General features: G+C 61.5%; 1 protein-coding gene across 1 annotated transcript; it reads right to left on the bottom strand.

The window, feature by feature from the left end:
- On the bottom strand, positions 1 to 25,978 carry IGFN1 (immunoglobulin like and fibronectin type III domain containing 1; the record flags this gene model as incomplete). The annotated part of the gene is made up of 21 exons (XM_079724046.1): positions 1 to 481; positions 1,366 to 1,692; positions 2,417 to 2,725; positions 3,399 to 3,594; positions 4,975 to 5,063; positions 6,278 to 6,580; positions 7,898 to 8,026; positions 8,824 to 8,997; positions 9,516 to 9,815; positions 10,311 to 10,610; positions 10,950 to 11,091; positions 11,721 to 11,845; positions 12,110 to 12,172; positions 12,313 to 13,350; positions 14,356 to 16,185; positions 16,910 to 17,182; positions 17,633 to 17,710; positions 18,190 to 18,358; positions 20,556 to 20,698; positions 22,042 to 22,150; positions 25,811 to 25,978. 21 exons carry the CDS (start codon positions 25,976 to 25,978, stop codon positions 219 to 221), a joined length of 6,528 nt encoding a protein of 2,175 aa, XP_079580172.1. The 3' UTR covers positions 1 to 218.
- Between the last annotated feature and the right edge of the window lie 391 nt (positions 25,979 to 26,369).

Raw genomic sequence — 26,369 nt, 5'->3', positions numbered from 1 at the left:
ACATACAGAGAGCAGCTGTCCCAGCACACACACACACATGGCCCTTCAGCCCCGGCTCCCGCCCAGGTCCTCGGACCCCCGTGCTCTCCCCTCACTGTGGTCACTCAGGCCCAGCCCGTCCTGCCCTCCCCCCAAGGGATTTGGCCTCCATCCTGCAGACACATCCAGTTCCCTCTGCTCCCCCAAGCAGGAGGCTCGCTGCCATCCCGTTCAGTCACTTAGCTTGGGGCTGGGAGGCTGAATGCCTGCTTCTTCTTTGTCTTCCCCAAAGCCTCCGTGCCCTCCGGGAGGAGCTTCCCCAGGAGCCCCCTCACTCCCCTCTCCCTGGGGCTCTGGGCACTGCCAGCATCCTCCATCCTCTGGGACTGCCTCCCCAGGCCAGTGCGGTGTGAGGAGTGAACCTTCGAGGATCTGCCTTCATCCCAAGGCTGTGGGGATGGGCTGGGCCACTCCAGGGTGTGTTGGGGCTCAGAGCTAGATTCTGCAAGACACAGAGGACCAGGATCCGGGCTCGTCGTCCTGAAGGTCAACGTGACACCGCAGGGGGTCAGGCCGCGGGGCTCTGCCACGGGCGTGTGGGTTCAGATCCACAGCCACCACACGCTCTCCAACTTTGGGCTAAGTTCTCCCCTGGCCCCTTGGGGAACCGTAACCTCCCCCAAACGATAGGTGTGCACACGAGCTGGGCACTTTGAAACGTTCCTTTCCCGGGTTGAAAGGGCCACTGCTGCACAAAGGTCAATCCCGATTAATGAAAAATGTTTAGGAGTTACTTCCTTTTTTTTTTTTTAACTATTCAAAATATAAGATGCTATTGGGGACTAACACAATATTGTAAATCAACTATACTCCAATATAAAATAAAAATTAAAAACATAAAAGAAATGTACTCTAACAATAAAAAAAAAGAGGCTAGTTTTCTTATTAACACACATTATATACTTTACTGGGGAATACCCACGAGAGAACTAGGGTGGCCTTGGGGCACTAGGTGTCCCTCTCTGGGCATATTTATGAAGGTGCACCTGAGAAGAAGCCTCTTTCTCTCTCATTCAAAATGGGTCGCGAGGCCATTGTGGGAAGCTTAGGTGGGTGGCACAGAGCCCCTCAAGCCAAGAGCTGCTTACCAGTGATCTCATCCACTGCGATGGGCAAACCAAGGCCCCAGGAGAGCCGGAGGTGGAGGTTAAGTAGCAGAGCTCATGGAGAGCCAGGCGGAGAACCGCGCTGTCCTGACTCCAGCCCACCCCTCTAGAAGGGGACGGGCCCCTTGAGGACTCCCTGAAGGCAGCCGGGAGCTGTGTCTCTGGCTCTCCTTCCCCCCCGCCCCCCACCAGCTCGCCCCCCTGTCGGGTAGCGTCTCACCCATGACGATGAGGGTGGCGGTGCTGACGGCCTGGCCCAGTGTGTTCTCGGCCACCACCTTGTACTCGCCGCCGTCCTCGGCCGAGACGCTGGGGATGACCAGGGAGCACACGCCCAGCAGGTCCGTGCTGTACACGGCGGGGTCGCCTGCCAGGCTCTGGTCGTTCTTGAACCAGGTGACGCGGGGCTGCGGCCAGCCCTGCACGGCGCAGGTCATGCAGCACTCAGAACCCGGGGGCAGCAGGTGGGTCCGCAGGCCCACCAGGAAGCGGGGCTTCTGTCTCAGGTAGGGCTCCTGGTAGCTGGGAGCCTTCACCGTGACCCTGTCTGCAGTGGAAACTGGCAGGCGAGGAGGGTCAGAAAGAGAGAAGGGCTGCGGCGAGCCCCAAGCCCCTGGTGAACTCGGGCGCTGCCTGGACCCTCCTGCCGTGTCTCGCCTGCAAACTTGGCCCCAAGGCTGCTCTGCTCATTTTTTATCCTTTTCTTAACATAATTTTTGGACTTTTTTCCCTGTACTACAAGCTAACACACACTCAGTGTGGACAAATTGGAACATACAAGAAATCAAAAGGAGAAGGAATAAAAACCCAGCACAGCCAATTACCTACCGATGACCGCAGCTAACATTTTGGTGTGGAACCTTTCAGACATTTTTTCTACTTTAGAAACTCGTGAAAGTGAGAAAACGAGCATCTGATTTTATGGCCTGCTTTTTCTGGCAACTGCTTTGAAGGTTCGCATCTATTTGACTTTGTAAAAGACTCTGTTTTCGGAGAAGCACTGGTCTCTGTCTACCTTTTCGCCTGCCACTGACTGGAGAGGCCACCCAAGACCCGCAGACAGCCCCGGCTCCTCGCGTTCTCCCCGCGGAGGAAGCAGCACCCACCCTGAATCGCAGACGCGGAGGACACGGGAGCCGGTGGGCGGGGCGGGAGGTGGGAAGAGCGATGGACCGGCGGCTGTCCCCGCCCTCCCAGCCTGCGTCCCCGCCCTCCCAGCCTGCGTCCCCGCCCTCCCAGCCTCCGTCCCCGCCTCTCCGCGCGGAGCTCACCTGGCGGCTGCCGCGGGACGACCCAGGGCTGGCGCGTGTCCGAGGGCTCGCTGGCGCCCAGCTCGTTCTTGGCCACCACGCGGAAGTGGTACTCGTGGCCCGGGAGGGCGCCCTCCAGGGTGAAGCGGCAGGCGTGCAGGCGCTCGGCCGCGGGGCGCCAGGGCGCGTGCACGGAGGAGCGCGTCAGCACCGTGTAGTGCAGCGGGGCGGCCCTCCCATCGGCCTCGTCCGGGGACGGCACCCACTCGACGGTCACCGAGCCCAGCGTGCCCTCTCGCAGGAGGATGGGCCCCGGGGCCCGTGGGCGCGCTGCGGGGACAGACGGGTCAGGCTGGAGCCGGAAGTGCTCCACCTGGCCCTGCCCAGGGCCCTGAGTCTTTCCAGGTCCCCAAGTCCTGCCCACTTCTTCCAGGGCCCTGGAGACACGGTCTCGCCAGGCAGGGGGCTGGAGCCAGAGAGAACTGGGTCAGTTCTGCAGTTACTGCTAGAGGGTGGGAAACCTCCAAAAAGACTCATTTTAATTCACTGTGTCTTGTAAGTAAAATGACACAGGAACAGAATGGGGGCTTCCAGGAGACCAAGTTACAGAGCTCCCGCTGTAGTTGTCCATCATTTCTGTGTTTCAGAACCCCCTCCGGGGCTGGGGCTGGGGGAGGCCACCTTTATCCCAGGGGAGGAGCACAGACAATTCTTGCCACCGCTCACTGGAGTGATGTGATGGTGGTGACTGTCTCTGCTCACTGACCCGAAACGAGGGACAACAGAGGTCCGGGGAGGGCTGTGCTCAACTGTCCCCAATCCCCCGAAGAGAAGGACAGTGATACCCCCTCCCCCAGGCCCCTCCTCCTTTCTCCCTTGGGGCGCATAAGAAGGCTCAGGGTGTGGTCACGGGCACACCCAGGCGGGTGGAATCCCGCAGCCCTGTGACCAAGCCCTGGGGAGCAGCCCAGCCGTGTCCAGCCCCAGCCCCAGCCCGCCTCACCTGCCACCCTGAGGCGGAAGATATAGGTGGCCTCCTCCCCCCGCGGACTCCTCAGCACCACAGTGTAGAGGCCGCTGTCAGCGAGGCTGGCCGCGGGGACCAGGAGCTGGGTGACGCCGTCCTTGACGGAGGTCACGCTTCTTTTAGGCAAGGGCAAGCCATCCTTTAGCCAGGTCACGTCTGGCATGGAGGCGGCCTGGGACACAGAGGAAGGACAGATGAGAGCGGAGTTTTGTGGAAGCCACGGCTTTGAGCTGGGCTGAAGTGTAAGTGTGAGAAGAGCATCCTGGGAGGAGCATCCGGGTAGAGCCACGGTGGGAGCAGCGGTGGGGGGAGAGGAGAGGAGGCTGCAAGGGGGGGTTTGCAAACACCTTAAGGGCCCCGCACATCACACCCCTACAGACACCTGCGTCTCGTCCTGTGAGCCACGAACTGCTGTTGTAAACTTTAACCAGGAATTAGATCTGGATTCATGGGGCTGGGGGAGCGAGGGCGGGTGGAAGTGGGGAGGACTCGTGGGAGGGGAGTGCTGACCACCCTGGTGCCCAGGCTGGGCTGCCAAGGGGGGTATGACTTGGGGGTCCCTGCAATAGTCCAGGGGGGAGAGTATGGTGGCCTGACCCTGACCAGGGTGTGGGGACCAGTCCAGCTGCCTGATGGCTGCACCACCAACTCCCATGAGACCCTCAGCTCTGGGTGCCAGAGGCACCTGGGGATGCTGACAGTGACCTACCTCACAGGCTTGTCTGGGGACCCAAGAAGTTAATGATACGAACAGGGCCCAACACAGAGCAAACACTTGGTGTGTCTTAAATATTTTTGTCATCCTGACCATCGTCATGATTATGGTCTAATAGTTAAGAACATGTAACTTAGAGGTAGATCTGGGTTTGGGTCTGACTCCGCCACCTATGAGTTTCCCACGCAGATGATGACAATTTTCACAACAACAACAACCATAATAATAATACACACCGGGTACTTGCCATGTGCCCAGCACTATTTATGCGCTTTCAAGTATTAATTCCTTGAATCCTCAGAACAACCCTTTGAGATAAGTTACTATTAATACCCTCTCTTGACAGATGAGGACGTCGGAACACAGAGAGGTTAAGATACGTGTCCAAAGTCAAACAGCTAGTGAGCCTTGACGTCAGAATTTGAATCCAGGCACCTGTGCTTCTAACCACACTGGCTGCTGTACTACACGTACAAACACAGGCTACGTACTCTCACAACAGGCATTCTGAAGTCAAGGGGCATCACCCCGCTGCAGGGCACCCTTGCCAGACTAAGGAGGTGGAGAAGTGGGTGGGGGGAGGGGACGGGGCGCGGGTTTAGAGGTGCAGTACCGATCGCCACCACCAGAGAGCGTCGTGGACAGGAGCACAGTGGCCACCCAGCTTCCAGGGGAGGGCTGTGCCTGCCAGGAGGACCCTCCCCTCCCCTCCCGTTCTCTATGCGGCCTGATTTCCAGCACAAGCGCAGGTCCCTGACTAGGGGCCAGAAAGGAACCGGGAAGAAAGGAGGCCCACAGGGCTGAGACTGCCTGCTGCAGCCCACTAGATATGCTCACCTCAAAGTGGACAGGCACACGAACTGTGTCCCCAGCTCTGACCGTCAGCAAGTACTTCGTGCTGGCGTCCATGCGGAACTTGGGACAGCCTGGAACACACGGGGTGGCCTGTCACCTCCCTCTGCATTTGGGCCCCAGCCCTGGTCACTAACCAGGCAGGGCTGCAGGGGGACTAGACGCTAGGCCAGCCCAGTGATGCTGAAACCCCACTGGACATCGGACAGGGGGCCCTGCAGGAACTGGAGAGGGGGCTGGAGGGGAATCCTGGGGGGAGCCGCGGGGCTGGGGGAGGGGGGAGCGGGATGGGGGCTGAGAAAGGGAAGCCGTCAGGGGCAGCCTTAGGGTCAGGCTGGAACGGAGGGGGATGGTGAGAAACTAGCCCAACTCTTGTGGTTTTTGTTGTTGTTGTTGTTGTCGTTTTGCAGTACGCGGGCCTCTCACTGACTGTTGTGGCTTCTCCCGTTGCGGAGCACAGGCCCCGGACGCGCAGGCTCAGCGGCCATGGCTCACGGGCCCAGCCGCTCCGCGGCATGTGGGATCCTCCCAGACCGGGGCACGAACCCGTGTCCCCTGCATCGGCAGGCAGACTCTCAACCACTGCGCCGCCAGGGCAGCCCCGCCCCCTCTTGTGTTTTGCAGATGAAAACGACCCACCTGAGGCAGGAAGTGGCCCCAGAGCCCGGGGTTTGGGGCGGAGCCAGGACGGGCTCTGGGTTCCGGCCACAGACTCAGGGTGATTTTTTTTGTATGTCTCCCTTATCATCACAAGGACAGCTGGGGTCTGTTGGGATGGCCCAGTGTCAGCTTGGGCCAAAGACAGGTCAGCTGCTCCAGCAGTTAACGCCCCCAGGGAAGGACAGTCCACCTTCCGGTAACAGGGAAGGGGGCGTCTTCTGCATTGACGTGGACCCGGGAGCTGAGGGGCAGCCGGCCTTCTCAGGCCACGCTGGGGAGGCAGCAAAGAATTCTGGCGCGAGCCTGGGCTTTGGGGTCAGTCCCCTGGCTTGCACCCGGGCTCTGCTGCATACCAGTGGTAAGGCCCAGGGCAGTGTACTGCTGACCTCGGTTTCCTTATCTGTAAATTGGGGATAGTATTGACCTTGTACGATTTTCATGAGTTACAATGAAAATGCATTTCTGAAAGGGCCTGCCTAGCCCAGTGCCCTGCTCTTACTAGGCGCCCAATACGTGACACTTCACTAAGCTGGGGTGGGGGTGGGGGTCCCGGCTCAGCTCGTGCATGGGTGCAACTCAGAGGCCCTCCCCAGAAAGGGCCTGGACTGGAGGAGGCAGGTGGACTCACCACTGACGGGCATGGCTTGCACCACCGTGTCCAGGGCAGTCGGAGGGCCTCGGCCCCCGTCATTCACGGCTGTCACCCGCACGAAGTAGCCCTCCCGAGGCCGCAGCCCCTTGATCGTGTACGTAGTGCCCGGCACGGTGCCTGCATGGCACGGACTCCACTGCAGGCTGGCTGAGTCGCCCAGCTCTACCACGTAGCCCAGTGCTTCGTCCCCGTCCTGAGGGTCCGGTTGGGCCCAGCTCAGGGTGATGCTGGTGTGCAACGTGTCCGTGACCTGGAGATCCCTCACGGGCCCGGGGGGTCCTGGCCAGGCACCACGGGGTGTCAGGAGCGGCATCACCTCTTCTGAGGGAGGCCCCTCGGTGGCCACTCACTGGTTTTCCATGGGCGGCTGGGGATTGCTTTCACTGAGGGGTCCGCCTCCAGGCTTTGTAAAGCACCTGCCTGGACCCAAACCCTTACTCTACCCCGGACTCTTCCTCAGTCTGCACCACCCATCCCAGCTCGCCTCCTCCGGGAAGCCTCCCCCGACCCCTTCCACCCACTCGCCAACCTGCCAACCCCCTTCCCCTAACTGTCTTTCCATAATTCCCCTGATCTGCTGTTTTCATCAATGAGTCCTTAGGTTCCAACATCCCTGAAGACTAGAATTCTCTTTCTGTTGTGAGCATTAAGCTCCTAGTCAAGACTGCCTCGGGTACTTAGTCCATACTTTGTGCTCTGTACCTGTAAAATGGGAACAATACCAGCACAGGCCCACCCACCCACGAGGGTTTCAGAACAAAGGTGTGAGCTATGTAAAGGGCTCTGTAGACTGCGTCCAGGGCTCTGGACTTCAAACCTGGGGAACCACCTGGGGGCAGTCCCTGGGCACCCAGCTCCCCAGACTCCCTGTGTCTCTCCAGGCCCCACGGCCACTTCCCCAGGCCCCGGCTGACACGGAAGGACGCCCCTGGCCGATCCACAAGGGCCAGGAACGTGCTGCTCCCCCAGGGCTTGTCACCCGCGGGCTCATGAGGGTAAGAGCTCAGGAGAGGCGCACAGAGCAGCTGTAGGCCGTGGAGGGATGCTTTGACAGGTGTTTCGTGGAAAAGGTATTCTCTGCTTGAATTTGGGAAATTTGGATCAAACAAAGCAGGGCAGGTTTCTCTTCTGTAGGGCTTGGAAATGTCCTAGGCTGCCTGTCGTGGACACGTGGACCACAGGTAATGCTGCTCTAGACCAGAAGTGTTCCAAGGATGCACCTGGTTCCTGACACCATGCCAGCCCCCAGCAGGTGATGAGCAGATGCTCGCTGGATGGAGAATTGATGGTGAGGCTCCCCTGTGACCACCCCCTCCCTGTAGGGATGATGCCCCCTCACTGGGGGCAGTGGGTGCTTACAGGATGGGACCAAGTGAGTGGGCTGAGCTGGGGAAGGACTTTCCAACCCCCATCTCTGGCTCCTGGGCCTGTCTGGTCTCAGTGTAGGGCCTCAAGCCTCCAGGGGCCCCTAAGTTTTGCCTCGCCCTCAGGGCCTTTCGACCTTTATCCCCCAGCCATCCTGATGTCTCCTTCGGGACTGCCCCGGCCTGCTCATGCCACTGCCACCACCCTCTCCCGGGTTGGCACTCCACTTACTCATGGGGTCCCGAGCAAAGACGGCATCCGATGGGGGCCCAGGCTCCCCGGGGCCAGAGGGGGCCACGGCTGTGACCCGGAACTCGTACTGACAGCCCTGCCTCAGGTCCATCACCGTCCACTTCTTCTCTGTTGGAAGCCCACCCACGTTAGTCCCGCCTGATGGGGCCGGGCGATGCCTGGATGAGACCAGCCTGGCCCTACACCTCCCTGCCCCCCAGCCCCCAGCCGGCCCTGACTCGTCCTCTCCAAGGGGAGAGCCTTCATGGCTCTGGTTCCCTCTGCCTTAGAGCTGCTGTCCTATTTAAATAAAACGGAACGACTCAGCAGTGTAGGTACAGAAGGTGTCCGCAGTCCATGGCCCTCTTTCCAGAGACGGGAGGCCGAGGCTCCGGGGGGCACAGCCTGGCACCCAGCACAGCCTGCCTGGAGCTCTGAACCCCTCTTTCTCCTACTAGCCTGGGCTTGGGCTTTTCTGAGTTTGTTCTGGGCTCAGGAAGCAGTTTCCTGGAATCTACTCGGGGGCGGGGGCACTTCTCCCCGTCGTGTATGGATGAGAAAGCTCACCTTAGAGAGAAGCATGAGCTGCCTGCCACGTGAGACTTCTGCTAAACCAGGCTCTGGGCCAGACAGTTCTTTGTTTGGGGAAGGGGCGGGGTTGGCGGGGGGGGAGGGCACTGCCCTGTGTGTCGAAGGACATGCCGCAGCATCTCAGTCCCTTCACACGAGGGGCCACCCCCATCTTCCCCCTTCAGTGTGACAACCCCAAATCGCTGGATGTTGCCAAATGCCCCGGGAGGTAAACCACCACCAGTGAGACCGTCATTCTAAAGTGATCTGGCTTGATGCTGCCACAGCACCTCGGGCCGGGGGTCCAGGGAGGCCCTGGAGGCCAGGACGATGCAGACCACCGCCAGGCTGCTCACCAGGCACCGGCTGCTGGGTCACTGCCACCCAGGGGTTCCTTCCCTTCTTGCGCTTCTCGATCAGGTAGCCCAGGATGTGGGCACTGCCCGGGCCCCGAGGTGCCGTCCACGACAGAGTGATGCTTTGGCTGGAGGCCGACAGGATGGCTGGCGGGGGAGGGGGCCCGGGCAGAACTGGGGGCGGAGAGGGTGCTGGTCAGTCAGGGGCCGGGAGAGGTCGGTCAGGGGCTGGGAGAGGTCAGTCAGGGGCCGGGAGAGGTCAGTCAGGGGCTGCGAGAGGTCAGTCAGGGGCCGGGAGAGGTCAGTCAGGGGCTGGGAGAGGCACCAGCTCCCGGGGGTCCTGGAGGAGGAGCGGGCATCTGGGCCCAGCCACGTGCTATCCCTTCTTCGGGGGGTCAGGGGTCTGAGCCAGCCTCAGGCCCCTCGGCCCTGAGGCCCTGCGAGATGCTGCAGATGCAGGACGATGCCAGGCCGTCCCAGGGGCCCCCAGTCCCACAGAGCCACAGCTGGAGAAGACCCCGCACATCCTGCTTGCTGATCTGGCCGCCAGGTCCCCAAGAAGCGGGGGTGAGGCTCTCACAGTGCGCTCGAAGGGCCTCGAGACCCCCAGGGTGTTGGCTGGTGGCTCCTGCTCTCCGGGCACAGTGGGGAGCCCGGCACGTGCCCTCCCTGGCCCCGGGCTGTCCTCTCACCCTCGGGAGCCACCAGCACCTCGTCGGACTCCAGGGCCTCCCCGGGCCCCTCCGCGGTCACGGCCCGCACGCGGAAGCTGTATTTCTTGCCCTCCTCCGCCTGGGCATCTGTGAAGGTGGTGCTGTCCGCAGGGGGCTCGCCCACCTTCAGCCAAGTGCTGAGGCCGGCCTGCCGCCTCTCCACCACGTAGTGCTGCAGGGCCTGGCCCCCGTCGTCCGCTGGGGGCCGCCAGCAGAGGCAGATGCCAGCCCCGTGGCCGTCCTGCACCTCCAGGGGGCCCTGTGGGGGCTGAGGCTTGTCTGGGGACCCCCGAGAGGAGAAGGGGGGTCAGAGGAGCCGCAGGGGAGGGGCGCTGGGCTCCCCCCATCAGCAGACGAGCCTGCCCGGGGCTGGAGGTCCTGGGTGGGCATCACCGCGCGGCGTCCCTGGTCTCCACCCCCGCCATGCACACCCCCGGAAGGTGACACGGAATGCACCAGCCCCGAGCCCAGATGGGCACTGCCTTCTGGCCACAGGCAGTCCCACCTCGCTGGCACCACTCAGGTCTGGGGGCCATCACCCACCCCAGCGACACCCCTAGGGCCTGGTGTGTCAGCTGCAGAGACACATGGCCCGTCTCCCCGCAGTGGGATTCCAAACCAGTCTGAGGAGGGGTGAGGACAGCTAGGGGTAGGTTGGGATCTTAAACAGCATGCACGTGAGGGTTAATACCAGGGACACCCCCCACCAGGGCCTGCCCCGCTGCCAGGGAGGGCTCAGCGGGGCCGGGGACAGGGCTGGGGCCAGGCTGGCACCTAGGACTTGCAGGGTGAGCTTGGCCTGCACAGAGCCGCCCTTGCTGCTCAGAGCCACGCTGTACTGGCCGCAGTCCTTCCTGCTGGCGCTGGGGAGGCACAGCCATGTGGAGCTGTCCCCCACTGCCACCTGGGCCCCTCTGCCGTCACCGCCGGCCACCTCGGCCCCGTCCTTGCTCCAGGTGGCCTGGACCGGGAGGCAGCTCTGGAAGGCGACCTTCATGGTCACTGGCTTCCCCGCCTTGACCACCAGCGGCTCCCTCAGCTTCGCCGTCATGTCGGGGGCAATGACCGGGGGCTCTGGGGAGAGGACAGGGCACAAGGAGTCAAAGACACTGGGCGCCGGGCACCTGGGGGCGGGGAAGGAAGGGCCCTGAGACAGAGCCCCCTCCCCGCCTCGTGAGAACGGGCGGGTGGGACCCAGGGGCTTCATCTGCAGCAGGACAGACGGGGTCAGACCTCTCCGAGGATGTGCTGACGGGAATGGGGAGCGTGTGGGTTGCTTTTTAAAACTATCCCCTAGACCGAGGGTGAGACTCGACACGGGCTGCAGGCTGGCGACATGTCCAGGCGTTCAGCAGTGGCGTGTGTCGCCGGCCGAGAGCCCGCCGGGCAGGAAAGGGCAGGGCCAGGCCTCACCATGGACGGTCAGCATGGCCTCGCTCTGCTGGTCGCCGGCTCCAAAGCTGTACCTCCCAGCCTGGGTCCCCTCCGCGTGGGCAATGAGGAGCCTGTGCTCCAGCCCGTCTTGCTCGAAGGTGACTCCGTCCCGGGCGCTGAGCTGGGAACGAGGCCACAGAGGACCGTCACCCGCCCCGTCCAGCCCCTCCCACCGCGGGCCAGGGCCTTTTCTACGGCAACTGCGGGAATGAACTGAACGCTCATCGTGTGCTCGGCTGGAGCCAGTCACCCCCTTCAGTGTCTCATCAACTGTCCACGACCTGTGAAGTGGGCACCCCTGTTAGCCCATTTTACAGGCACGGAAGCCAGAGGCCACGTCCGCGGTGAGTGGCCGCACTGGGCTCAGCCCGGTCCAGTGGACGCCAAGGGCCTGCTCCAGAGCCCTTGACTACCCCCTGCTGAGATGACAGCTAAAGGGTTGAGGGCTGTTCAGGGAGCGGAGAGCCCGTCTGGCTGGGCCGAGGAGGCGGCCTCCGTACCGGCCTTGAAGGACAGGCAGACTTCCAGAGGTGCCGGGGCAGGACAGCAGTTTGGATGTGGAGGGAGGGCCAGGGGTGTGTACAGGGAGGGGTGAGTGGGAGACACGCCCACTTAAAAAATCCAGTTTTATTCCAAGCGCACCAAGGTGTCGGGCGCGTTGGTACAAGGAAGAGTGAAAACTTCTACTCCTCCCTGCTTCACTCATCCCTCTCCGCACACCAGCTGGTGAGGAGGCGTGGGGGGCGGTACCTTGACTCCATCCTTAAACCAGGCTCCGGGTCCCAGGTCTCTGGTGAGGGTGCAAGAGAGCACGGCAGCCTCCCCGCGCTGCACCTCCAGGTCAGCCAGGCCCTGGGAGAAGTGGCCTGTAGGGCCTGGAGAGACACGGGGGAGTGTGGAGGACCGGCGCCCAGGGATGCCCCTGCCGCCCAGCCTCCCCCGGTACCCCGGGAGGCCACACGTCCAGCCAGCGAGGCCAGACCGTCCGGTTTTCTCTGCAGGGCCCAGGCTAGTGCAGGGGATCTGGGGGGCCAGGGAGATGAGGGGCCCTTGAGTCACACAGGGCGACGTCTGGGGGACCCACAGAGAGTTAGTTCAACAAGTCCAGTGCTTTGGACACAGGGCGTCAAGACACATACCAGGAGGGCCCCGAGGCCCGTGCAGCCCGCATCCCCCCCACACGAGGAGGAAGAGGTTGCCTCCTGAATTGGGAAGAGATCCCTGGAAATGGGGGTCGCTGATAGCAACAAACTCCTGGGTCTGGGAACGGCCCAGGCAGCCCAGTGTGCAGGGAGCCCCCCTTGGCTCCCGCCTGGAGCCAGCACAGCTGAGAGGCACTTACCCCGCGCCTCCTTGGAGAAACCGCCAGCGCCAGGCTTCTGTCTGGATCCGGGACTCCGGGTGGCGTTTGTTCTCTGGCCGTGGACGTCTGACCCACCCTCTTTGCCGGCTTTCCTGCTGCCAGGACGGCTGGGGGCCTTCTCTGGGCACCCCCCATCCTCTCCTCCAGGAGGTTCCCCCAGGTGTCTGGCCTTATCCACTCCCCACCTCTTTGCTGCTCCAACCTCGACCCTGGACCACGTCTGAGTCCTGTTCCTGAATGGACCAAGCCTCCTCTCTGACCTGGTCGACTCTTTGGCTCCCCGGCCCTCGTACTCCTTTAGAGCCCCTGGACGTCGGGCCCTCTCATCCTTAGCCTCCAGGGACCCCTGCTCCCTCAGGAAGCCCCTTCCTCCCCTCTGTCCTGTGCCCACCCGAGAGCCAGGCCCCTGGGTCCCCTGTGACCCGTCTCCAGAGTCTTTTCTGCCGAAGGGAACATCTGGGCCCTCCCAGGCTCCCTGACGTCCCGAAGCCCCAGGCCTTTGGGTGGAGCCATTCTCCCTCCCAGCAGAAGTCCCCTTACCCGGGACACCTGAGTCCCCTGGGCCACTAGCCCTGCTGCTTCCAAGACCTGAAGCTTTGCCATCCGGGAACCCTGGGCTTTGCCCCCCACCAGCCTCCTCTCTGCCTGGAATCCCCTCCCAGACCCAGGAGGCTTGTGGCCCTTCATGGGTCCCCCCGAAAGGGGCATCTTCCTCCTGCAGGGAGCTTGAAGCCCTGGAGCCTGGGGGCCGGTCCCTGGCACCTGTGCTGTCTTGGCCAGACCCCTGGTCTTCCCAGCCTGGGCCCCAAGTGTGGCCTTCTCCGCGCCCACTGGCGGACAGTGACATGGATCTGCCCCTTTCCCCGGGCATCCGGCTGCTGTCCAGACCCTGGCTTGTACCTGCTGAGCCCCCCAACCCTGCCCCCATCCTCCCGCCACCCAGCTGTGCAGCCCTGGAGCCCTGAGGTGCCAACGCGCCCTGGCCAGCTGCTGGACCCTTGTCTGCTGCCCCTGGACCTGCTTCCCAGAAGGCCTGGTCACGTCCGGATTCCCAAGCAGCTGTCCCTGCCCAGGTCTCATCCTGCGCTGCCCCCCGACCGTCAGGAATCCCAGAAGCGCCCACACCCGCTGTGTGGCCTACAGACCCTCCCTCCACACTGGGAGCCCCTCTGTGCCCAGGGGACCCTGGGAGCCCAGAGCTACCTTGCCACCCTCTGATGCCTGACTCTCCCTCCGAGCCAACAGGCCCCCATGCCTCAGGGGTGCCTGGGGGTCCAGAGGCCCCCAAACCACTCTTGGAGCCCTGCCCATCTGAAAGCATCTGAGGGCCTCCGTGGATCCCCAGCAGCCCTGGGCCCCTGGGCCCGTCCCCCAGTGCTGTACCGTCTGCGATGCCAGGCCTTGCGGCCATCCTGGAGCCCAGCCCAGCACCTTCCCCTCCTACGAGCCCCGTCCCGCTGCCCCTCTCCGGACCATCCTTGGGACCTGTGCCACCATAAGACCCCTCTGGGGCTGCCCAGTATACTGACCCATGTGCCATGGCTTCCTGGCCTCTGGGTCCACCCCCACCTCCCGTTCCAGCTGGTGAGCCTGTTCCTCCAAACCTCCCTGAAGCATCTCTGCAGCGCATCTCAGCCCCTCGCGCCATCTCCCCAGATCCTCCTGAGCCTCCCCTACACCCTACCTCACTCCCTGACTCCATTCCCTTAGTATCCCTCAAACCGTCCCTGTAACCTGCCTCACCCCCTGAGCCAGTTCCTCCAGAACCCCCTAAATCGTCCCTGTAACCAGCCTTAGCACCGGACCCCATTTCCCCAGAACCCCCTGACTCGCCCCTATAACCAGCCTTAGCGCCGGACCCAGTTCCTCCAAGGCCTCCTGAACCACCTCTAAAGCCTGCCGCACCCCTTGGCTCCATCCCCCCAGGCTCAAGACCCCTTGACCCCCCTCCGTAAGCTGATGTGCTTCCAGTGGGCAGAGGCCCTGCAGCTCGTGATCCATCCCCAAGGCCCGGCGCTTCACCAGACTCATCAGCGCCCCGGCTCTCAGAGGCCGGCCCTGCGTGAGGGGCTCGTGCCTGGGGGCCCCAGGTAGCGTCCCCATAACTGGCTCCGTCTCCAGACCCCCCGGCTCCCGGCCTCCCTGAGCCATCACTGTAACCAGCTCCGTATTCTAGGTCTGCTCCCCGGGGGTCCCCGAAGCCATCACCGAATCTAGACTCCGTCACCCCCGAGCCGCCCGCGCCATCCCCGTGGCCCATCTCACCTCCGGGTCCTTTCTCCCTGGAGCTGCGTGGCCCATCCCAGAAATCTGGCTCAGACCCCATGGCCCCTGCACCTCTGAACCCATCCGTGCCTCCCAGTGTCCCACCAGGGCCCGAAGGCCCTCTCAGCCTGTGGCTTCTGGCATCCACGCCCCGACCAGAACCCATCAGCCCAGCCACCTGGGTGCTCCCCTCACTCTCTTGCCCCCCACCAGACCCCAGCACTCGAGGCCCACAGTGGGCCCCGGATTTGCTGGGGCTGGACCGTGTGTCCTCCCAAGGGCCTGGGCCCTCAGACCCTATTCTGCCTGCCTCCCCTGTTCCCCTGTGCCCGGCTGTCCAGGCTCGGGAATCCTGGAGGCTGCTGGAGCCATCCTCTGCCTCGCCGAAGGTCCCCGCCGTCTCCGGGCCCTCCCTTCCCCTGAGCCCCTGTGGGCCCCTGTCCCAGCCCCCGGGACCCCCTGGGCCTCCAGGGCTAGTTGTGCAGCCCCTTCCCCCATCCTCAGACCCCCGTGGGCCTCCATCACCTGCCTCCTGCAGTGAAGACCCAGCCTTGGCTTCAGGACCCCCGTGCCCCAGGGGGATGCCCCCGCCACCAGATATCGGTGGCCCCTGGAAGTCCTTGCATTCAGAGGTCTGTCCTGGAGACTCCCCTGACCCCAAGGGGCACCACCGGTCCCCACGATCAGCATCACTACCTTTCTGAGAGCCCCAGGACTCAGGGCCCCTGCCTGCCATGGAGCTAGAACCTCTTCCTCTGGAAGGCTCCAGGGCCCCAGGAGCTCCCACCCTGCGGCGGCCCCTGGTGTCCCCCAGGCCAGTCCCGCTGCCCTGCGCTGCCCCTGCTGCTCCTCTCCCCGTTTCCCCACTCAGACCATCCTCTCCCCGCACCTCATCCAGGCTCTGCCCCTGCAAAATCTCCATCCCCTCCCCTCCTGACCGAGACCCCACATGACCAGCCTGGGATCCCTGCGGGGCCCGCTCTCTGGTCCCAGGTCCCAGCTGAGCGTCCCAGGGCTGTTCCTGGCTGAGCCTGGGCAGCCGACTCCTGGGGTCCTCTCTATGCCCCTTCCCTCCCCCACTGCACCCCAGCCCTCCAGCCTGAGGACGCCGGGACCCAGCCTTCCTGCCTCCTGCCGTCCCAGAGCATCCGTCCCCCTCGCTGTCACTGCTACGACCTCGCGGTTGGTCCCCTGCGAGGCCCAGCCCTGATTCTAGGCCCTCCCCTGAGGCCCCTGGAAGGCTCCTGTCCCTGCGTCCCTCTCCATGGAGCTGATTTTCACCAAGAGGAGTGACTCTGCCCCCTTCTTCCAGAAAGCCCTTTCTTGCTGGTCCAGGGCCCCGGGCTGAGTCGGCCGCCTCCTCGTCCCCCATCGAAGTGTAGCTGCGCCCACCCAGGCCACCTCTGTCTGGGCCGGCTGTGAGCCCAGAAGCCAGCCCGGCCCCCTGGAGGGAGCTCCCTGTGGGGTCCTGCTCTCTGGGTCCTCCCCCCTCGCCACGGATGCTCCTGGAATCTTCTGGGCTCTGGGCTCCATGTACTGGCTGCTGGTGGTCAGTGCTCGCGGTCAGATGGCTTTTATCCTTCCCAGCTTTGGTGAGAGGTCACGCCCCCAGAGAAAGACAGGAGAAAAGACCTGTGAACTCAGGCCAAGCCACCTCTCGGACCCCAGCGGCTTTGCCTGACCCTCAGTTTCCCCAGCAGGGAAACAAGCCGACCATCTCCAGAGGAAGCCAGAATGTGGCAGCTCATTGGTGGATAAACCCCATCATCACCTCCCCAGTCCTGTATCCGAGGCCACCCCAGTTTGCTAGGTGGTTCATGAGGCGTTTTAGAGAAAATACAGAAGCCAAAAGCCATTTGCCACGAGCAAGTGGCTGGTTTTTAAAAACATCTACGTGCCCTACTGCCTGCCTTACAAACGTCCAATTTACAGTTTCCTAGGATCACCCTGAACCCAGAACCCTAGGGGAGTTTAAGGGTGTTCTTTGGCCTGACCCAGGGGCTTCTCATCCATAGTGGACCTGGGCCACTGTCCCAAGCCCTGTCCAGGACCTTAGGGCCATCTTGGATCTGTGCCCAGTGGAGCAAATGCCACTGAGGAGGGCTGGGCTGGCCGTGAAGGGCCTGCACTGCAGGCATCAAGAATAGATCTAGGAGGCCTTCCTCATTCTCTGCGGGGAGGAAGAATCTCCAAAGCAGGGGACTGGCAACAGAAGCCCTGCCCCGGCCTTCCTCCCGCCCTCCGGGGCCCTGAGGTCTCGCCACTGCGGCAGAGGCGGGGACAGACCGGGGTGGGGGGGGCGCCTACTCACCTTCAACCACCAGCCAGGCGCTGCAGGCGTGGAGCTTGGTGCCAAGGGAATAGAGGCCCATGTCTGAGAAACAGGCCCTTCTCGCCAGAAGCTGGTGGGTCAGCCCATCACTGGACACGAACACCTCGTATCTGCCGCTCAGCCGGAGCGGCCGGTGCCGGCAATGCCAGGTGGCGCCGGGGCAGGGGCCAGAGAGAGTGCCCTCGAGGACCGCATCGCCCTGCTCCCCGCAGTGGGCACAGGCCAGTGGGACCACCAGCTGGGGCAGGACGGCTGCCGGAGAGCAGGACACAGCGTGACCCGACGCAGGGCGCTGGGAGACAGCGAGCCCAGCTCAGGCCAGCTTAGCCACAGCTCCCTGTCACCTTGGACAGGCCACTCCTTGCCCCAGGTATCAGTTTCCCCACATAAAGTGAGGAGTTATAATTAGGTTGTGAACAGTCCGACTCGGGCTCTGGAATATTCTGGAATTCTAAATCTGACCGTTCTATCTGGGGGCAGGTAGGTACAGAAAGGAAACCAACAGGCTGAGCCCAGTGCTTTATGCCTGCCGTCCGATTAATCCCCACGACCACCTCCGAGGCAGGTGGTGTTATTTCCCTTTTACAGGTGAGAACATTGAGGCTTTACAAGTTATATGGCTTGCCCAGCTAAGACGTGGTCCAGACGGAATCCACAGCCTGGTCTGGCTGACCCCGGAGCCCTGCCCTCTTCCGCGTCCACCACGCCAGGCCAGCTGGAGGTTTAACCCCTCCTTCTTCTTCAGCCTTGACTTAGCCTCGTCCCTTGAGCTGTCAGGTCCTGGGGCAGGGGTGGGGGCAGTGGCAGTGGGAAGGGAAGAGCTTGATGAGGGGGGAAGGGACAGTCCCGGTGGGGTGTGGGCACGGGGGGCGGGGAGGGAGGGGTCTGCACAGGGCAGGAGCGTGCCGACATGGTGGAGATTCTTGCTGGGGGGTCGTGGGAGGGGAGGACCCACATCAGAGAGGAGGCCGTAGAATTAGGCAGACCTGATCTGAGAGTGAGTGGATACTATGGACAGCCTGTGAGCAAGGCGAGAGCCAGGTACCCCATGTCTGAGACCCGCAGTGGAGCCCAGCCCAGCACCAGGAGAACACAGACCTCGGACCAAGATTTTGAAAAGGCATCATCATAATTTAACCATTTGGGTACACGTTCCTCTCCCCAACTGAGAAGGGGGGCCATGTCACGTTCACCTACCCCCCGCAATGGAACCGAAATGAGCGCCCCCCGCTCAGACTTCGGCAGGGCAGACCACTCACCGCTGGCCTCCAGCTCCGTGGAGGAGACTTCGGCATCCTGCACCCCGACCTGGTAAATGCCAGCGTCCTCCGGCTGCAGGTCTCGGATCTGGAACTGGTAGTGCTTCCCCAGATGCTGCAGGCAGTGCTTGGTCTGGTTGTCAAAGCCATAGGGGGCCATCTCGCCATCCTGAGGCCAGGAGAGGAAGAGGGGGGTCCAGGGCCTCAGTGGGTCCACAGCACCTCCTGCCCCCATCCTGCTTGCCGACGACCGGCCGTGTTCCCCACTGGCCCGGGCACCAAACAACACCAACACCGCTGGACGATAAAGGGGTGGGGCGGAGAGGGGCGGGGTGGAGGCCCAGAGCGCGTGGTGGAGGGAAAGAAATGCTCTAGGAATATCCATGGCTCTTACCACGTTGTAAATGACCTGCTGAGTTTGCGCAAGAGACACCCGAGATCGCTGAGCCGGCACCGCCGAGGGGGGCGGGGAAAGAGCGGGCATGGCCGGGCCCCCAGGCATTCATTCATGAGGAACCGGAGTACTACCGCGACTGAGGCACACACCCACCGTAGCCAAGCCCTGGAACGACTGGCGACTTGCCGAAAAACAGATGGTCCCTGCTCTACAAGGGTTTGGCTTGTGATTTGTTTTCTGGCTCTACAATGGTGCGAAGGCGATGCACATTGAGTAGAAACCGTACCTGGGATCGTGACTTTTGATCTTTCCCAGGCTAGTGCTGGGCAGTGCAGCCCCAGCTCCCGGGCAGCCCGCCTTCACGAGGGTGAGCCACCGACACACTGAGAGCCATTCTGTACCAGACAACCATCTGCTTTTCGCTTTCGGTACAGCATTCAATCAATTACAGGAGATACTCAACACTTCATGACAAAATAGGCTTTCTGTTAGATAATTTTGCCCAACTCTAGGCTGATACAAGTCTTCTGAGCACGTTAAAGGAGGGCTGGGTTGACCTATGTATGGTGTTCAGTAGGTTAGGTGTATTCAATGTATTTTCTTTTTTTAATTTTATTTATTTTATTTTTGGCTGTGTGGGGTCTTCGTTGCTGCGCGCGGGCTTCCTCTAGTTTCGGCGAGCGGGGGCTACTTTCCATTGCGGTGCACGGGCTTCTCATTGCAGTGGCTTCTCTTGTGGAGCACGTGCTCTAGGTGCACAAGCTTCAGTAGTTGTGGCACACGGGCTCAGTAGTTGTGGCGCACGAGCTCAGTAGTTGTGGCGCACGAGCTTAGTTGCTCCACGGCACGTGGGATCTTCCTGGACCAGGGCTCGAACCCGTGTCCCGTGCAATGCCAGGCATATTCTTAACCACTGTGCCACCAGGGAAGCCCTCAATGTATTTTCGTCTTACGATATTTTCAACTTACAAGGGGTTTATCGGGACGTAACCCCATCACAGGTCGAGGAAGATCCGTATTAACAGTAGCTAACACTTAGCTGCCTGATGTGTGCCAGGCACTGTTTTAGGTACTCGGACACATCAGTGAATAAAACAAAGATTCCTGCCCTCAGGGAACTAAAGTTCTACGGGGAGACAGAGAAATAATAAGCATCATAAATAAGTAAAGGATATAATGTTTGTTAGAAAGAGATAGAACTGGGGTCGGGGGTCGGGGGGAGAGAAAGGAGTATGTGGGTCCAGGAGCCGGATGGGGCTGGGGACACACTCCACTACACAGCGGGGCCGGGGAGTCACTGGGGGGCGGCAGTTAGCCGTGTGGATGAGGGTCAGAGCACGGCAGACAGAGGGAGCAGGGAGCAAAGGAACGGGGGTGAGCCGGGGGTGAGGGCGGAGCGGGGCAGCCAGGGGGAGGCTGAGCGGAGAAGCAAATCACGCACCATCTCATTTATCCTTTCAACACGCCAGGAGACAAGTCCTGCATTATCCTCATGTCACAGATGAGGCAACCAAGGCACAGAGAAAGTAAGCACCTTTCCTGCGGTCACACAGCCAGGAACTGGGGGAGCCAGGAGGAGTCTGACCACAGGACAGTGTGATGCTTTGCTGCCGCCCCCTGCAGCACCCGTCTCCAGACACCGACCCTACCACCACCTGGCTGATGTGTAATTACTCCTGGAGTCCTTGCAGCGATGTGTCTGGAGAGAGAGCTCAGAGGAGAGGGGTGCACTTCTCAGAAACCTCTTTTGACCCCGTGCTCTGGCTGGAAAGCCTGGTCGCTCGGTGAGAGGTCAGAGGCCTCCCTGGACTGTCTTCGCCAGGGTTTGAGCTGACCCCAAGCAAAGCAGGAACCCCACGGCAGGCGGGGCTCGTCACCTGTGTACTCGGTTGCTCGCACAGTTCCTCCCCCCGGGAACTGCAGCATCCCTGCCAAGAGCCCCCCCACTCGATGGCCCCTCCAGCCTCACCTTATACAGGTAAAGCTTGTTCTCAGAACTCTTGAGATCCAGCTCCAGGTCAAACGTTGCGATCCCCTCCTTGTTGACCTCGATGTGTCTCGGGTTGGAGATGGCGTGGTCACAGGGCCACGGCCACCGCGCAGCGGGAGTCTCTGGGGAGGGTGAGAGGGGATGGAGGGGGACCCAGCTGTGGCCGCGGTGGGGAGGGGCTCCGTCCCACCCACGCCCCGGGCTACCACCCAACGCCTGCCCACGACCTCCACCCTGGGCTGGGTCAGCTCGGATGGATATCTTAGTCAGCATCTTCACCTTCACGGCTCCATCACCATCACACCAGCTCCCGGTTACTTACTTGGCTGTTTGTCACACACCAAGAAGCATAATCCTCCACCTGCCTCTCCCTCCAGCCTCCTGCCTCCAGGCCTCAGCTGAGAAAGAAGAGAGGATGAGCCCCCATGGGGACTTAGGGGGCCAATGTTAAGCCATCTCGCCCTCCTGACCTCCACCTCTCTGGGAATAAGCCAGACGTGGTACGAGGTCAAAGACAAGGACGAGAGACCTGTCTGGTCGGAGACCAGCAGGTCGTGGAGTGTCTGCGTGACTTACGGTGTCAGGGGTCCCAAGGGATCAGCTTAGCCAAAAAATTAAGGCTTTGGATGATGAGACCGCCCTCGCTAAGCGGGGTCATGTAAACCAGGCGGGCATGGAACGGAGACACGCACTCTCCTCCAGGGGTCCTCCCACTTTTGAGAAGAATCTTAATTCTCTGCTCCAAATAGCAGCTCGGGTCCCAGCCAGTGTCTCCTGGTCCCCCCTCGGGCCCACAGCCCTCCAGCCCCTGCCCCACCTGGTGCTTCATCCAGCCCATCCGGCTTCCTGCCGCCTCCAGTTTCTCAGCAGGTAGGAATCAGGGCAGGAAGAGAAAAACAGGGCTTCTCTCAACCGTCTGACCATGTTATTTATCAAGATGTAGCCAGTCCCAGGCCTGAGGTCCTCATTCTGGAGAGCTGGTCAGAGGTTTTAAGCTGGTCTTCACTGCCAGCCGAGCAGCGTGGGAAAATCAGAGCCAGGACAGAAGCACCCGGACAGACTCACTGCCGTTCTGCCCTCCAAGTGTCCTGGAACCGTCGGAGGGGATGTACCGGCTCCGGGGAGCTCTCCCGGGATTTCCTGCCCACTGCCTGCCCCGCCTGAGCAGAGAAGCTGGACAGTGTCCCAGCCTCTCCATCTCTGTCCCCTCCACGTGGTGTGCAGGGCCCACCTACCCAGGCGCACAGCCGGCCTCCAGCCTCCCAGCCGCCCCGTCCTCCTCGGGTCCAGCTGCTGTGCGCTGCCCGAGGCTCTGAATGAACTGCCGGAGGACCAGCGGCGCGGGGAGCAGACGCAGGTCCCGGCAGACTCACGGCGCCCTCTGCCCCTCCCACTCAGCCCGCCTCCCTCCTCCTCCTCGAGCCGGGCGTGGCGGGGCAGGACCCCCAGGGGTTCACGTCCTCACCTCCTGGGAGGTCAGAGGTGGAGGGGTCCTGTGACATCAGCTCATCCAGCTCCTCGCAGAGCGTGAAGCCCTCAACCAGATTGGCTCGGTCAAGTTCGCCCCGTGCTGCCTGGTTTACATGACCCCGCTTAGCGGGGTTGTTCTCATCATCCAAAGCCTTAATTTTTCAGCTAAGCTGATCCCTTGGGACCCCTGACACCGTAAGCCACTGCCCCCTTGGGAATCACCATCCAAAGTGGCACCAAACAGGCCCAGACTTGGGGAGCTAGTCACAGCCCTGACAGACAAGAGGGCGTGATCCCCAAGGCTCTGCCACGGGGGAGTGTGGGCAAGGATCTCACTAATTCCCAGGCAGAAAAGGGCTTTACTGCCTGGGGATGGATCTGTGGTCCTGGAGGAGCTCTCGATGGAGCCCCAGCATGGTGGCTCCAGGGACTGGGAGCCTGATGACCTGAGGCCCAGTCTCAGCCCGGCCTGGTGTCCATCCTGGAGACAGTAGCCCCGGGGCCCATCTCCACGCTGGAGAAAGCTGTCCAGGGCCCTCTTGCATGGGTTTAATCTGACACACGTGGGTGGGACATGATGCACTGAGCCCCTCGTGTCCCTCCAGGGTTCCCTGTCTGGTGAGCTTTCCTCTGTCCCCCAGAGACAGTTCCACTGATGATCCAGCGAAGGCTGGCTCCCCCTGAGCCTGGCCCGGACTTACCTCTCTATGGAGGCTGGGGGCAAGAGAGGTGATCTCAGACCTTTTGGGGGCCAGGAGGCTGTATTTACAAAAATCATGGAGATGAAAAAATTGCCCTTACGCTGTGGGTAGCATGAAAATTTAAAGGAAGAAAAATGGTATCTCCTGGCTGACTTTCTGAGATCATTTATAAGTGACCTCAGGCTAAAAGGCCACAAGCCCACACACTGGGTAGAGATAAAAATCCAGGAGAATTTGGTGGTGGAAGTGACGTGAACTGTCAACAACATGATTGCCTGGTCTACACTGGTGGACATTTGTAACCTTCTGGAAGAAGTGGTAGGGGTCTGTCCCAGGATTTAATTATGCAGATAATGGCAGACGTAATTTCCTAGTCACGTGAGCACAGCCTGGTCTTAAACTTATTTATTTATTGGCCGCTCCGTGCAGCTTGTGGGATCTTAGTTCCCCGACCAGGGATCGATTCCGGGTCCGCGTCAGTGAGAACGCGGAGTCACAACCACCGGACCACCAGGCGATTCCCTAAACTTATTGAATATCTGTTTCCTCGCTGATAAAAGGGGATGATTCTGTTCTTAGTGGAAAGGCTGTGGCCTCGTGAATCAGACAGACCCGGGTTTAAATACCATTTTTACAACCTGGAGGCCATGAGCCTGGAGCGGTTGGGACAGAGGGAAGCAGAGGGCATTTTGTTAGCCAGGTGGAGGGTCATCAATCACCAGGGCTATGGGCCATGGTGATGACTTGCCTTTTACACTGAATAAGACAGGAAGCCGCTGCAGTGTCCTGAGCGGAGGGGTCAAGAGATCTGATGTCTGTTTTTTAAGGACCGCTCTGGCTGCTGGGTGGAAAATAGACTGAAAGGAAATAAAAGTGGACGCAGGGGAAGCAGACGAGTGTCCCCCATGATCATCCAGAGAGAGGTGCTGCCCGTTGGACCACGGGGCGGTGGAGTTGGGGTCGGATTCTAGGTGCACCTGCAGGCGGGATTGATGATGGGGTGGGCTGGCTTGTCACAGCTTGTCATTGGCTATTGGGGAGTTACTTGAAGCGTCTCTTTCACTAGACTGAAAGCTCTAGGGGCAGAATTCGATGGAGCCCAGCTCCACCATACTTGATGACAGATGATGAAACCTGGGCATCTTCTCCACGGCTGCGCCCGCCGTGCCCCTGAGCCGATGCCCTCCTGCCCACCCCTCCACCCCATGCCCAGCTGTCCTGACTCCACGGCCAAAGGGCTGAGGGTGGGGAGGGCCTGCAGCCATGGGCAAAGGGGCCTGGAGGAGCCGTGATGGAGGTGAGGGGGAGGGAGTGTGGAGGGAGAGGGAAGCAGCGGTGATGGCGGGGGGCGGTGGGCATCAGTGAGGGATGGAGGCCGGGCCCCCGAGGAGAGAGAAACAGGCCTTTCCGAATATGGCTGATGTTGGCGCAGGGGCAGCCCGCCAGCAACGCGGTTCACGGGCACGGCGGGGGCGCCCGCACATCGGAAGCAGGAGTCGGGCCGTGCTCCTCTCTGGAGCCAGGGAACTTAGCCTTCAGGTGGTGAGCCCTTCCTGGAACGGGAGACCTCTCGTGCCCCAGGGCCCTCCTCCTGGGTCTGATCTGGAGAGAATCGTCTCCTGCTGGCCAGCAAACCTCCAAGGACTTTAGTCCTTCCAACCCAAGGCCCCTTGCTGCCTGCGAGCCCTGTTTGGAGGTCACTTAACCCTCCCTGAATCGGGGTCACTTTCTTTCTATCAAGCACCATTCTTCAAAGCTTGCAGAGGCCCTTCTCTGCCAGAATCCTTCCCTGGTTAATTCCTCTTGACCCAGATCCCCTGCCCCTCCACCCACTGCCGTTCCAGCAGCACACTCGTGCAAGGCAGCGTGGCTGTGTCCCAACCCCCTCTGTCCCCCGCACGCTCGCCACATGCCCTCTGTGCTCCCCAAGGAGAGGACGATGCCACCTTCTCCTCTGGTTGTCCCCACCGCACCCATCCTGGGTTCTGCCCAGGAACGACTCAGCCTCGGGAGTTGCGTCAGGAGATGGGAGCCTTAAGGCAGAAACCCGAGCGGACAAAGGCTGTCACGTGTTCTCAGAGGTCCACGAGGCGTGGGGAGGGCCCGGCGTGGCAGGAGGGACGGTGGGTGGCCAGCCCAGGGCGGCCGCGGGAGCCAGGCCCATCTTCCCTCCTGCATGACCTCCAGGCGGCTGCCCTTGACTGGCTGGAGAAGATTCAACACCTCAGCACCAGCGTTCACTGAGCCGCCAGGGCTTTTAATTGCTTTGTCAGCTTTTCTGCCAGGGCCACACTCTGGGGACGGTGAGAGGGCCCGGGGACAGCCTGGAAGAGCGAGGGCAGGGCTCCAAGGGCAGGGGCTGGGGAGACCCAGAGGTTCAGGGATCTGGGCCGGTCAGGCTCTGGTCTCCGGGGCTCCGAGGTGAGAGAGTGCAGCAGAGGGTCGGGTAGGAGGAGAACGATGTCTTTGTGTTTTTGTGTTTTTTGCGGTACACGGGCCTCTCACTGTTGTGGCCTCTCCCGTTGCGGAGCACAGGCTCCGGACGCACAGGCTCAGCGGCCATGGCTCACGGGCCCAGCCGCTCCGCGGCACGTGGGATCTTCCCAGACCGGAGCACGAACCCGTGTCCCCTGCATCGGCAGGCGGACTCTCAACCACTGCGCCACCAGGGAAGCCCTGATGTCTTTGTAAGCTAGTTTTACTATCCCATCAAATGGCCTTGCTTGTCACCAAGGCCTGGCTGAGCCGCCAGGCAGGCTCCTCCCAGTTGCCTTCCGAGAATTCCTCAGAGGTTATCCCATCATCAAAGGCACAGAACCCTGAAGTCAAAAGAGGCGGCTGCTCCCCAGTCACAGGCCAGCATTGCCCAGGGGCTGGGTTTGTGGCCTTGAGGGAGCTGAAAAGACATCAGACAGGTTTCCCCAAGAGGTGCGGAGAGATGGGCATGAGGAGGGAAACCTCTAGAACAGGCTGGAAACCTCGCTCCTTCCCCCTCCCCCCACCCTCCCCGTCTGTCTCTCCCACCACGTGGAGCTGCAGCAGCCTCTCTGGACCTCAGCCCACGGGGTGGTCATGGGCCAGCCTGGAGCAGTGCCACCACCGCAGTGGCCACGACAAGGGGTCGAGGAACATGGTGAGATCCAGGTATTCATTGCATAGGTATTTGTTGAACAGCTGCTGGGTGCTGGTGGGAGCTGGGGTCCTGCCTTCCGGGTTTTCACTCTGACTCATGTTCTAGCCAAGGATCCAGGCAAGCACGTGATTACAATGAAGCAACGGGATTGTCAGGGCTCAACAATCCGAGGAGGCTTCCTGGAGGAAGTGACAGGAAGAGCAGGACTTAGCTAAGCGCAGAAGATGGAGGAAAATTGTTCCGGGAGAGAGAACGGCATATGCAGAGGCCTCGGGGTAGAAAAGACAGAGATGCCCCAGAGGAAATGAAATCATTCTGTCTGAGAGGCTTCCTTTGGGCCCCTCCCCACCAAAGACTTCGCAGACAGAGGCTTCCCTGGTGGCGCAGTGGTTGAGAGTCCGCCTGCCGATGCAGGGGACGCGGGTTCGTGCCCCGGTCCGGGAGGATCCCACATGCCGTGGAGTGGCTGGGCCTGTGAGCCATGGCCGC

Source organism: Hyperoodon ampullatus, assembly GCF_949752795.1.
Source record: "Hyperoodon ampullatus genome assembly, chromosome: 2".
Lineage (NCBI taxonomy): Eukaryota > Metazoa > Chordata > Mammalia > Artiodactyla > Ziphiidae > Hyperoodon > Hyperoodon ampullatus.
Note: the sequence above shows the minus strand (reverse complement) of the source record. Positions and strands in the feature narration are given on the sequence as shown.